Here is a 14,371-nt window from a genome sequence, read left to right as displayed (position 1 = left end):
GCTGGGGTTTTAAAGTGACAGGAAGATGTGTGAGTTGTTTGCTATGTTTGCCGGCAAGTGATTCAGTAAGTGTAGACACCCTGCTGGGTTTGGGAATGAAAATGTGGCCCAACTCCACAGCTAATGGATGACTTTTGGCAAAGGCTGTTCGCTGCTACGTTTGAAACGTCCGTCATGGATAAACATTCCCTCTGGCCAAGCCTTAGGCTCTTTTAGCACTGCACAGAATCCAGCTACCAAACTCACTCGCTAATTGGCTAATTAGAGCTTAATCACATTTAAGAGGTAGTGTGATTGGATTCAGTGTGCCGAAACCCTGAGATACGAAACCGTACAAGTGATGAATACTAAATCCACACGCGACAATTAAGCGCCTTTGTTAATCTAATACAGATGAAGAAAGTTGTTCATTAGAGTTGAGGTGAACTTTAAAAGCACTTTGTCAAGGGAAAAGATGAAGTACTGTGAAAACAGGTAAAGTTATAAAGATATTTCCAATTATATTCATCATGATACATGTAATTAACAAGTAAAAAGAGCATCAGAATCCTCATATAGTATAAAGTTATAATCATAACGAGGACCTTAATTATTAAGTACTTTATGATAAACTAACTTTAATATGAAAATTAGGACTGTCAAATGATTAAAACTTTGAATCATATTAATTGATATGCTGATTAATTGCATGCATCAATATATGCTGAGAAAAGAATCCAAATTAATTCAAAGATCGAAAGCTTTCAACAAACAGACAACTTTGAAAAACTCAAGACTCCAGCATTTTGTTTCACTCCATTGCTCTCCATTTAGATGATTTTTAACATAAGCATTTATGAATGCATTAAATTAACATTCTATAACCAAAGCCCTAATGAGAAATTATGTTTGTGTGACTTGCACTATTTTTCTAAAGTTTGAGGTCTGTAAGATATTATTATTATTATTTTTTTAAATAAAGGAATACTTTCACTTAGCAAGGATACATTCAATTGATCAACAATGAAGACATTTATATTTTTACAAAAGATTTCTATTTCAAACAAATGGTGTTCTATGGAACTTTCTGTTCCTTAAAGGAATTTATTCCTGAAAAAATGCTCCATGATTCCCATTAAAATTGTTTTTAACACAGGAAATGTTTCTGAGCAGCAAATCAGCATATTAGAGTGATTTCTGAAGGATCATGTGACACTGAAGACTGGAGTAATGATGCTGAAAATTCAGCTTTGCATCACATTTTAAAACGTATAATAAAATTTCATAATTTTACTTTATTTTTGAACAAGCAAATGCCGCCTTGGTGAGCATATGGCATAGCATATAATGTATAAAATTAGGTGATCAATTGAAGTTAATGAAAAAATTATCAGGGATTACTTGACAGTTTTCATGTGATATTTCAGTGCAAAAACTCAAAACCAGCATCACCTTTGTGGGTGATTTTATGATGCTACCTGATTTGCATAATTCTCTTAATAAGTCACTAAAACCATGCAGACAGCAGATGCAAATAAATAGCACTATCAGTGGGCGCATTTAATTCTTACTTTATTCACCCATCTGTCAAAAATCCTCCGTTTACTAAAATGGATCCTTTATTGCCATTGTTTATAGACACTGATTCGCCTGGATACTGATATTGCCTGTGCGGCACCGAAGTCTTTGGCACGGACAACTTCACTAATTTAATAAAAAGCGCTTAGATTTGAAATCAATTAAATTACATGAGATAAGATGTATGCTCTTATCTGAGGGGGAGATTGTGGTTGGCAAACAAGAGGTAAATCTGCGATTTCAGCAGTAAGGACATTAGGCTACAAATTTAGTTTCATTATGGAAATGAAATCATCCTAGCTGTGAACTTCATGCTGATAATCCTACAAGACGGGTGGCATCGGAGAATTCATAAGAACTGGAATATAATTACTGATAAGAATCACTGGCTTAAATGAAAATGAGAGCGCTTCTTATGCATGTGTCCCAAATTTTGAAAACCTTCGACATTATTTCTGTTCACATTTATGATAGAATTACATATAAAAGTCAAAAATAATTTTATTTTACTGTTGCTTTCCACAGAAAACAAACTCAATTAATTCTCTAAAATATGCAACCTTATTTGAAAAAGAAGTCATCTTTTTTGATGGCTTTGGGGTGGTGATTAATGAATCTGTTTAAGGATTGCTCAGTTGAGTCGTGCACATCCAATATTGACCAGTCAGACCTCATTAGGGCATTCTCTCAGTCTTTAAAGTCATGACTATTTCTAGTAAGGCGTCATTACATTCCAGAGAAAAGCAATTTGACATGAGATCTGACCATTCAAAAGCCATATGAGGATATTACACTTGAGATCCTTGAAGGCAAAACTTTGATGGATTGATTTTTATTCTGTAAAGAGGAGGGAAAGAGCTCAAAGTGAACGTAGTGGGCTGCTAAGCAGTGGAAGGAACAGCTAAAAACCTCAAAAAGAGAGTGATGAATTGATCCCTGCCAAGTCTTCCACATTTTAACAGTAGGTCTGGCTCAGAGTATAATAGCATTATACAGAAAACTACTGGATCTACTTCTTCAGAAGGTGACATTTGTTAGATATAATGAGTATAATAAATTCATTCATTGTAAGAGCTGTACGGCACCAAGACATTAAAAGTTACACTCAGTATTTTTCCTCATTAGAAAGGTTTTACACAAAGAAATGAATAGTACTTTTTTATAAATCTGTTTAAAATTTGTACTCCCATATATTAAGATGCAAATTCCAGTCATATGATCAGCCAAATAAGTTTTGGTCACACTTTATTTTAAGGTCAGTTTCTCGCTATTAACAAACATTAATGCGACTTTTGCCTCAATAAACTCCTAATTTGCTGCTTATTAATAGTTAGTAAGGTAGTTGTTAAGTTTAGTTATTGGGTAGGATTAGGGATGTAGAACATGGTCATGCAGAATGTGTGCTATATAAGTACTAATAAACAGCCATTATGTTAATAATAGGCAAGCTAATAAGCAACTAGTTAATAAAGAATTGGTCCCTATACTAAACTGTTACCAAAGTTATTTATTTTAATTAAATTGGTTCAACAAATCAACTGTCATATTTGCAATTTCCAACATAAGAAAAAAAATATTGAGTGCACCTTTAACCTTAATGTTGTGTTCAGAGAAGATTTTCTATAACAACCAAAATTTTTTTTTGGGGGGGGGGATTTGGTGCCTTGAAAAAAGTGCTACAAAAATAGCTTGTTAGCTAGCTAAATTTCTTATCCAATTTAGGATGCAATATTTTATCAACTTCTCTTTCAATTAGCACAGTTTTTGTATTTCATTTGAAATTGACTTATCGCAGACCTCATTGATTTAAGCTTATGACCCACAGTTTTTGATTGAACATTGCCAAAATTATTTTTGCACCAACCACAGATCAATGAGGCCTAACATCAATCAGTTCCAAAAAGGAATACAAAAAATGATAACTGAAAGAAAAAGACTCAATACAAGAGTAAGTGATAATACAGCATTATGATAGGTTTACAAGCACTTTTTGACTGGGAAAACCAAATTAGATAATGGATAATAAGCACAGCACAAGGGTGAAGAAGCTGTTTGAAATGCTAGACATTTGTTGAAAATCTTTACACAGTTCTATGACACATTAAACAGTATAGAACAGAATATAGACAGAAAGAATATCCAATAAAACATGACTTACCCCACCCACATGCTCATAATGTTGGTCTAGATTACTGAGGAGCTGCCCATTGAAGGCCCAGGAGAATGAAACATCCAGAGCAGGGTCACAGGAGATCTGGCAAGGCAGAACGATGCTCTCCCCAACAATGATCTCCATGTCCACTGGACCCTGGATGATTTGTGTGGGATCTGCTCCAAATCACACATAAGCTTGATTCATTTAAATGAAGAATAAATGCAAATATATACATACAGTATATATAAATTCTAAACCACAGAATTAAAAGAGCCATATTTTCAACCAGATCTCATAAGAAAAATGTGACATTTATGCAAAACCTGAAATCAGTGCTCCAGGTACAAAAGCCAGACCAACCAACTGTAAGATTTAGAGCAAAAATAAAATATTTGAAAATCGGAAGCAGACAAAGGTAGGAGACTGTGTCCTTATCAATGAATAAACTACTAATCCCATGATGAAGCACTGCGATGTATTTCCACGGACTGCTACAGAGGCATATTAACAGCCTTGGAGCTCACAGTAGGTCTGTCTTGAAAGGTTTATACAATATCACTAAAAACCAATTTCTCTAAGGAGGAAATGAATGGGATTTTTTACTTCTATCCACTAGGTAGGACATTGCAGCTTTATCTACTGTATAAGGAAAAAGGCTTAGTAGTCTCTTGCTCGCTCCCTCCGTTTTTACACACACACAAACACAAAACCATACACAGACTCTCTCTCTCTCCACACACACACACACACACACACACACACACACACACACACACACACACACACACACACACACACACACACACACACAGTAAAAGAAAACAAACAGGGTCAATTGGATTGGACTTTTTTTCTAATGATTAGTTAAAATAAATGTTCTGAAAAAAAAAAAGATAGTGTAACGAACTTCATGAATTTCAAATGATCGAGGAAAATTCAATTTCTATGCAACTGATATGACCCCTTTAATGACATGAATGTTTTTACTTTTTTTTTTTTTTTTAAGTGGCCAGTTGCTTAAAGCAGAATTTCAGATTCATATTAAAATCTGCTGGTGTGGAATCTGCTGTAAAAGACTGCGATGTAGTAATCTCAGCAAAACCCAGAGTGCAAATGCAGCATTCTATATTTTTCTCTCTAAATTGTGTACGCTCAACCTATAACCTACACCCTCACACACTCCATTAGTGTAATCCAGGGTAATTGCAATGCCATAAGCGGAGCGTTAAAACGGGTAATTACAACAACACACAAAAAGCCACTGTATCCCATCCCTGTTGAGTTGAGCTGAGAGAAAAAAAAAAAAAAAAAAACCTGCCAGTTGAAGAGCTGACCTGCTCAACCCATCGCATTACACTAGAGGAGCATGTTAGCCCCAGAAAGCAATCAAACAACTTTCCTTTCAGAATGCATTATAAAAACAGAATGAACTACATGAAACACATCCTCTAATTGGTGGAACACCTTTGTATACTCCTCTGGATGAATCTATTTGTTGCTTTTGTTCCTCTATTGTAAGTCACTTTGGATAAATGGCCCTGCTAAATGCATAAATGTAAATGTTCTGGGGTAACTGGCAGGTCAGGATAGCATATTTAACTAATAATAATAATAATAATAATAATAATAAATAAATGCAATTCATTCTCATTTACTTAACCTTGTGTTTTCCTAAACTTATGTGATTTTCTTTATTCTCTGAAACAAAAATATGACATTTGAAGAACATTTCAGCTGTTTTTTTATTTTATTTTATTATTTTTTTTTTTTATGCAATAGAAATCAATGGGATTGACCCCATTGACTTCCATTGTATGGACGAAAAACAGTAGAGGCATTCTTCAAAATATCTTTCTTTGTGTTTCACAGAAGAACGAATCATTTGCAATGACATGATGTAGAGTAAATGACAGGATTTTCATTTTTGGATTAAGAAGAAACGGTCATGATTTTGATTAATTGCGCAGTCGTATCAAGCACACAATTGCCTGTGAAGCCTCCAGAGTTTGGAGAAAAATCACCACTTCCCACACAACATTCCCACAGATGAACGACAGTCTAAAATAATTTCTATCTGCAGCAAAAGCAAAGAGGAAGCCCATAGCGTAATACTATTACAGTAATCCATACCTGTGACCAGCAGTCTTCCTGTAGTGCTGGCCGCACCAAACTGGTTTCTAGCCAAGCAAGCGTAGTTTCCCCCGTCCATCTTGGTCACATTTGTAATTCTAAGTGTTCCATCAGGGAGTAAAGTTATCCTAAAGGAGAAAAGCACAATCCTCTCAAATCAAATTTAAACTTGGTTAACTCACAATGGAGCTAGATTCCGAGTACAAATGTGTTTTATCTTTCGGGAACAGTAGAAATGTAGTAAGAAGAACATAATGGTGTTTCTATACAATGGCACATAAATCTCTGTACACTGGACAGTCTCCATGGCTCGCATGCAGCTGTCTGAGAGCCAATGAAGCTGAAGAGTGTGCGTTCACACGAAACAGTCAGTCAAACGTAAAGGCTGCATTGCTCAATCTACCTCCCCATCATGTGAATTAGACCACCTTCCAACCCGTCATGACTATTTCTACAGTTTAAACATACTCTTAAACAGGCTCTTAAGAAATACAAACCTTATTTTTTCATGCACATGTGAAGTGCCTATAATTTGAAGTGCTTTTGATTTCATTTACAGTAATTGTTATTTACCTGTAACTGCAGTCAATGACTCTTTAACCCTTTACGACTCTGTATAACAAGCCTCTTACACTGTTGCTGGTGTTTTGTCTTGGCTGTGTGGGTATGCAGTTATACTAGTAATGAAAAAATTTGCATTACTGAATTAAAAGAAAAAAAATGTCTTGTAAGCTAATCAATATATTTTAATAGAAAGGGTTGTTATTTATGTTATATATTTATATGTAGGTTCTAATTTAACATTTAGGTATTCACTATCATTCAAAAGTTTGGGATCGGTACAATTTTTTAAAATGTTTTTGAAAAAGTGTTTAATGCTTACGACTGCATTTATTTGATCAAAAATACTTTTTTTCTTAATATTACAATTTAAAAAAGCAATTTCTATTTGAATACATTTCAAAATGTAATTTATTTCAATGACGTAAAGCTGAATTTTCAGCATCATTACTTTCGCATCTTTAGTGTCACACGATCCTTCAGAAATCAATCTAATATGATGATCTGCTGCTCAAGAAACATTTCTTATTATTATAAATGATTGTGCTGCTTTATATTTTTGTGGAAACTTCTATGTTTTTTTTTTTTTTTTTTTTAAATAAAGTTCAAAAGAGCAGCATTTATTTGAAATAGAATCTTTTATGTAACAATGTAAAAGACTGTCACTTTTCATCCATTTTTTTTTGCATCCTTGCTCAGGAAAATTATTAATTTCCGTAAAACATTTTTGAAATCTAAAGGAATTAGCATTATATACACCCAAAAACTGCGTAGTAACATTAATATATACGAAGGCAATGATATTTTGATAAAATATTAGTTTTATCTAGTTTTCTAGCAATGTTGTAGTGTTACAAGCGTTCCCCGTAATGGTAAATTCTTCTATCTTGTAATATATACAAAATTATTCTCAAGCCTTTCTCAGTGTAAAAATGTAATGGCATTAGTGATGGCATATAAATGTATAGCAGTGTTTGATTAATATTAATAATAATAATAATAATAATAATAATAATAATAATAATAATAATAATAATAATAATAATAATAATAATAATAATAAAAGCCTCCAGCCTTGGTTATAAATCAAGAGCTATTCACAATATACCATCATCCACAGTACCAGGCATCAAATGCTGGTAACCCAGTACTGGAATGTTAATTTTGTAATGCACAATTCCCCGGCAATGAGCTTACAGTTAAATTGGACTAGGGACGTCTCACCGAATGCTCTCAAAACAAACAACTGTGGCTTAATGCAAATCTATTGTTTTCCCACAGTAGTTCTGCACCCTTGACAGGATTCTCCCCATATTATTTAATCCAACTTCATTATAAAAAGAGCCACGCTTGCGATCCGCCGTGCTTCCTCAAGTGGCCTCCTACCAGGAATCATTTCATACTTGACAGATTTAACCCAAAATGCCAAGCGACCTCCTGCCGGCCCGGCCTAATGGCCTGCTTCATAATTCATGAGTGTTATGGTCAGTGAGCTACCACAATTGGCAATGCAGCTTCCTTTTGATAACGGTTCAGTTGCAGGCTGTGCACAGATATTGTGAACATAGCAGGGCTGCTGGGGTGAAGCCTTGAATGAATAGATGGTCAGAAAGAAGGAATAAGAGGAATTAAGGACATTGTATCTGTACCTCTCTGAGCTCTGCACCGGTTCGTTGCCTTTCCTCCACATGCTGATGGCTGTGGGAAAAGCCTGTGGCCTGCACTCCATGATGACTGTGCTGCCCGTCTTGGCTTTAAGCAGAGCTCTGAGAGGGCTTCTGGAAAAGTCTGGGGGCGAGGCTGTGGAAAAACACAGGGCCAAGAGAGTCAAACTGCTGCCTCAGGCATGGATACCCTGCGCACATTACTGTTAACGGACAGCAGGGCCGAAAGCAGCATTCTGTTTGTGTGCACTGCTGATGAAGGACCACTTAAGCATTTTCTCTTACAGTTCGATGCAAATTCTGGAGGGACTTCACTTGTACGGAATTATGCAAATCAGGTAAGAAAATTAGTGCTGAATGCAGTTTGCACAGTGCAGCTCCTCATTGTGCGGGTGGTTCTGAGCATTAGGTTGTGCAAGATGCAGTTGACTACCGTAATCTGACCAGTCTTTAAGGCCATCCAAAAAAAAAAAAAATCATACTTTTGGGATACATTTTAAGAGTTTATTTGCAAAAACAGATAACCGTTTTTGCTCAAATAATATTATTATTTTTTTAATTTATTTTTTAATTTTTTATCCTGCATTCCAATTAATATCAATCAGTTGGGTTGTTTTGATTAACTAACAATAACTAAAAAAATACAGCTAACTAATATAAAACACAATAAAAACATGATTTATGAAAATTAATAAAAACAGTTATCTGTTTTTGCAAATAAACTGTTCATATATAAAATATATATAAAATCATACTTTTGGATAGGGCCTAAAATTAACTTTTTGTCACACCTGCCAATGGCCAGTGATGTGATAAAATTTACCGGCCAAATTATTATTATTATTTTTTTTTTTTTTACCAGCCATGAAACTATTTTTGCAAAAACAGGCAGTCATTACTACTACTACAATGACTAAACATATTTACAATGTTTTTAATTTGTCCTTTACTTTACTTACAAGAAAAAAAAAACAACAAACAGATTTATTTATTATTTATATATTTTTGTCCCTAAAAACGTTGAGATTCTTGTTTTGCAAATGGAGCAGGCCATCGTGTTACACCGGTTTCACACATACTCAGTTTGCAGTGAGTATGTGGTGCCTATTTTTTTCCGCATCCATGTTAACAGATTAGAGCAGGGCTATATAATTAGCTTCATTTGAGGGCCGAATTATGAAACTGAAAAATTGAAGCGGGCCAAGGGGGTGGGGGCTGTCCCGATCTCTTTCTGGGGGGACCTATAAAATTAGAAATTAAATTGAAATCGGAAACATTTTTCTGCAATTAATCATGATTAATCGCAAATTTTGTCACAATTTCACATTTAACCTCCAAATTAATGTAGAAACAACATAAAGATAGTATTTTAAATACGTTTAAATGGCCTCTTTTTAATGAAGTATTGATACCAATACTGCTACTGGTGTCTATTTTAAATACATTATCCCTCAATTTTACCTATTAATTATAGCCATTCAACATTACAGTATAATTGAAAGCCATTATTTTTAACATTTAATAGGCTCTGAAATATTAAGTGATTTTAAAACAAGCTTCACCTAAACTATAAGTTGTATATGCATAAACGATACAAATGAATCTTTATTCAAGCTACAAAGGTTAATCAGCGACTAGAGCAATTGAGTGATTCCTCTATTTCTTTTGTTCTTTGATTTACATCATTGACAGACTTCAGCAGGTTTTACTTTAAAATCAGCGCTGCCTCTTTAAAACCTGATGCACATGATGTGGATCTGACACATATCTTCTCCAAACTCTTTACGGTCATTTAAGACTTTATAACTCATTTAAGATGCATATTTTGGCATAATTGTGTGTTTTTGTCCATTGAAGTGCTACTGGTGAGCTGTCTAAATCGGTTCAGCGTCTGTGTACAGCCGAACGAGAAACCTTTCAGCTTACTTCAATGCACCGTTTCTGCGGCGTAACCCCAGGTATGTATCGCCACATTCTCGGGTTATGAAGAATAAAGACGAGAAAAGTTAATCTTCCGAAATGAAGCAACAATATCTTCTCAGGTAAAAGTTATTAGAACCATCACTCTGCTCTGACCTTATGAGCCTGTTTGTATCCTATTATTTGATTCACTCTTGTCGCTTATGACAGAACAGCTAACCAATCACGATGATCTTGTCTTTGGAAAAGATTATTTTATTCACTTTTGTCAGAAACAGCGAACCTCTTTAAAAATGGGCTTTTCTTCTCACTACATTGCATTGTTATATTTCGTAAAAGTTTTACCTGCCAACTGGCGACTGACACTGTTACATATGCTCACCAACGCTGATTTTTACTCGCATTTAACATTTGGCGAATGTTTATTTTAGGTTAGTACAAATATATATTAGAGGTAACAGTTTACAAAATTAGCGGTTTCGGATCGATACAACACAGTGGTATCACGGTTCGGTACGTTTATGATACGGTGGGGGGGGGGGGGTGGTAATTGCTTACATCGCAATGTTGGAAATACTTCTGTTTTAAACGATGAAGGCGAGCCAGTGGATATCACATAAGCAACGTGCAAACAGAAAGTGAAAGTAAAAACGGAATGATGAATTAATGATGGGGACTTTGGCATCTGACGCCGCATATTCTCTCAGAGACGATGAAAGGCTAATCTACTTCAGCATATTATGCTGATACCGGCATATAGCTAACGTCTCGGTTACGTATGGTAACCCTCGTTCCCTGAAGGAAGGAACGGAGACGTCACGTCGGTGACTGACGAACTGGGATATCACTTCGATAGACCAATCTAGTTCGAGTGTAAATTAAACGAGCCAATGCACATTGGCATGTAATTACTGCATCCAGCTGCCGCTGATCACAGCATGAGTATAATAAGGCAGCAGGTGCAATGCATACCAGGTTTTCACTGAGGAGCCGAGCCGGTGACCCAGCTGCTCAGTGGTGGTACAGCAACCGTTGTGACGTGACGTCTCCATTCCCTCCTTCAGGGAACAAGGTTTACCATACGTAATCGAGATGTTCCCTTTCAGTCGGTCACTCTCAATGTCACGTCGGTGACTGACCCTTGCTACCCCTTCTAGTGCGAGCCACCTGCGCCCCTATTTGGTGTAGGCCGGGGCTCAGAACAAGTAGTTCTACTCACCATTGTCAAAGCTCTACCTCACTGGGTGAGACTGGATAACACAGGGAACACGTACCCATTCAACTTGGAACAGGGATGCTGCGGAAAACCCCATCCTTCCCGAAGGAGTTTTTGGAAGCAAATACCGTGGACTATACACATACGAGTACCGCTTAGGTCTCAATATGGGAACCAGCCTTCCACTGTTCTCACGGATTCATTGTGAAGGCCTGGCACTGGACGTTCCGCCGCATCCAGCTGCCGTGGGTGATGGAGGATCGCAACAGGGTCTACAGTACGGACACTCTGGAGCAGTTTTAGCAAGTCGACACTAACTGGGGCCTCTCGGTGCCACTACTCGTTTTAGGTGAGAACACAGGAGGATACTGGCTCTACATGAAGGCTATAGAATCTAGCGAACGTGGTATGGGTCGGGGGGTCGGGGGAACGTGTTGGCTCCCTGAGGGGTTTGCCACCGCTATGATCCTCAAAACCCCCCGTGCCACTGCCAGAACTCGCCTGTCGGCCGCCAGAATGAACCTTAAATCATGGCAGTGGCAACAAAGCTCCGCCTCCCTTGAGGAAACAGAGCCTGGACCGCAGGTCCGAGACAGCCATCTGATGGGAACATGACTCATCCGCGAACGCCACCTCAGCGTGTTTGCCCAGACACATGAGGCAGCGATCGTGACCATCACCCAGCGGCAGGTAACGACTGCATCCAGAAATGCATGGGTGAAACGGCATCTTTAAAAAGACGATCTGTCGTCTTAACAAAGACGCACTCGTTTATTGCTCTTTTATGTGCTGAGGTGCACAGGGGAATGGCCGCTTGCAGCACAACTGGGGGTAGTGCAGCCTGAAGTGCACAACCCACTCGACACAAGAACGACCACCGCTGAAGCGCCCATACTGCCAACACCAAAATCTTCCATGAGCGCGTTGTACTCGTAGTTCACTGAAGACACTTGGATGGAGCAGAACGATGTTGTCGCTCGGCTCCAAAGCGAAAATCTGTTATGCATTGCACCTGCTGCCTTATTACACTCACGCTGTGATCAGCGGCAGCTGGATGCAGTAACTGCATGGCAATGTGCGTTGGCTCGTTTAGTTTACACTTGAAGTAGATTGGTCTATCGAAGTGATATCCCAATTCGTCGGTCACTGACGTGACATTGAGAGTGACTGACTGAAAAGGAACCGTTTTAATTTATTCCCTTAAAGGATTAGTTCACTTTCAAATTGAAATTTCCTTATAATTTACTCAACCCCATGTCATCCAAGATGTTTAAGTCTTTGTTTCTTCAGTTGAAAAGAAATTAAATGTTTTGATGAAAACATTCCAGGATTATACTCCTTATAGTGGACTTCAATGGCTACCAAACGATTGAAGGTCAAAATGACAGTTTCAGTGCAGCTTCAAAGGCTTTACACAATACTAGTCAAATAATAAGAGTCTAATCTAGCAAAACGATCGTCATTTTGTAAATAAAAAAGAAAAAAAAATATATGCTTTATGAACAGAAATGCTCTCCTTGCACTTGTCTGCGATGTGTGTCCACGACTTCACATAATACGTAGTCACATTTAAAAGGGCACGCTTGACGTAGGCAGAAGTACTGACTCAGTCAGTGTTTACAAATGTGGAGAAGGAGGTGTACTGTATGTTCAGAGACACATATTCAAATGTCTTTGTGTCAGTTTATAGTTTAAAATGGTCATGTTGTGTGTGTATCCTGGATGTTTAAATCTTTTGAAACCTAACTTCCGCCTACTTCAAGCGTGACCTTTTCAACGTGATTACGTATTACGTGAAATCGTGGATGAGCATCACAGAGCAGTGCAAAGTGTGCATTTTAGTTATAAAGCATATACTTTTTTATTTATTTTTTCTAGAATATGACCGATCGTTTCGCTATATAAGACCCTTATTCCTCATCTGGTATCGTGTAGAGCCTTTGAAGCTGCACTGAAACTGTAATTTTGACCTTCAACCATTTGGTAGCTGTTGAAGTCCACTATAAGGAGAATAATCATGGAATGTTTTCATCAAAAACCTTTATTTCTTTTTGACTAAAGACGTTAACATCTTGGATGACATGGGGGTAAGTAAAGTATCAGGAAATTTTAATTTGAAAGTGAACTAATCCTTTAATATTTCTCTTGTGGCCCATACATAGTGAAAAAAAAAAAGTATTTCATGTTAAACAGGTTGTTTCTAAAAACTGGTGCTTGAAATAGACTAAAGATTTTTATTGGACAAAGTTAATATTTTAATTACGGGCCTATAATTCATTGTATAATAGACCTGTTTTAAAAGACCTTAAAAAAAAAAAAAATTATTTGAGGAGTAAATAGCCTAATCTTTTGTTATCCTCACAGTGCCTCAGTTATGTGGTAATATTGTGGGGCAAATTAACTGTAAGTTTAATTTAATAATAAATGTAACTTCATAATAATAATACCCTTACGAAAATTAACCATGGTTTTATTGTATGTGCAGTGTAGTAACCATGTTTTTTTGGCATTGATGACCATTTGTATAACCACAGTTTTACTACAAATACCATAGTTAAAATATGGTTAGTGAAGCAAAACCATGGTTAATTTGTGGTTACCATGGTTTAACTATATAGTAACCAAGGTTTTTTGGTTTTATTTGTAGTAAAACCATGGTTAATTTTCGTAAGGGTAGCCCTAATAAAAATAAGAATGTAACAGACAGTATTAATTGGAAACGCCAAATACTCCTAATATTGCCAATAATAGATTTTTGACATTATCTCTGGCTATCGTCGATACAAGATCATCGTGTTTCGATGCAACCCAGTAAGTGGAGGTTATCGCGGGGCCTTTCACAGTGCGTGCCCGTCCGCTGCATCAGTTACGTTGTTTGAAGTGCTTTGTTGACTGCAGTGGTACTGAGAACATTATATTTCACACACTTTAAGCTCTTTTATTTTCCAGATGTAATAGGATTAGTCCAACCAATCATTTGGTTTGTAATGTGTAGCGAACCAAAAGCCTCGTTTAAAAAACTGCCCGTTTAAAAAAAAGTATTTGTCATTGAATCATTCATTCAGGAGATTCCAAATAGTGAAACAGGTCTCTATGAATTGAGACACTGACTCCTTTATTTATTTTTTACATTTTGTTCAAATTAATATATTTTTTAAAGACTTAAGC

At 36.6% G+C, this 14,371-nt stretch overlaps 1 protein-coding gene across 2 annotated transcripts in view; it reads right to left on the bottom strand.

Annotated features, from left to right (window-relative positions):
* Window positions 1–14,371, bottom strand: part of LOC109048849 (contactin-3-like) — a 77,113-nt gene that overhangs the window by 14,986 nt on the left and 47,756 nt on the right. For both annotated transcript variants that reach the window (XM_042750622.1, XM_042750623.1), the window contains 3 exons: window positions 8,053–8,203; window positions 5,843–5,970; window positions 3,716–3,885 (listed from right to left, as the gene is read on the bottom strand). In XM_042750622.1, coding sequence (XP_042606556.1) covers window positions 3,716–3,885; window positions 5,843–5,970; window positions 8,053–8,203 — 449 coding nt within the window. The remainder of the gene's footprint in view (window positions 1–3,715; window positions 3,886–5,842; window positions 5,971–8,052; window positions 8,204–14,371) is intronic.

This window comes from Cyprinus carpio, chromosome B23 (assembly GCF_018340385.1).
Source record: "Cyprinus carpio isolate SPL01 chromosome B23, ASM1834038v1, whole genome shotgun sequence".
Lineage (NCBI taxonomy): Eukaryota > Metazoa > Chordata > Actinopteri > Cypriniformes > Cyprinidae > Cyprinus > Cyprinus carpio.
Note: the sequence above shows the minus strand (reverse complement) of the source record. Positions and strands in the feature narration are given on the sequence as shown.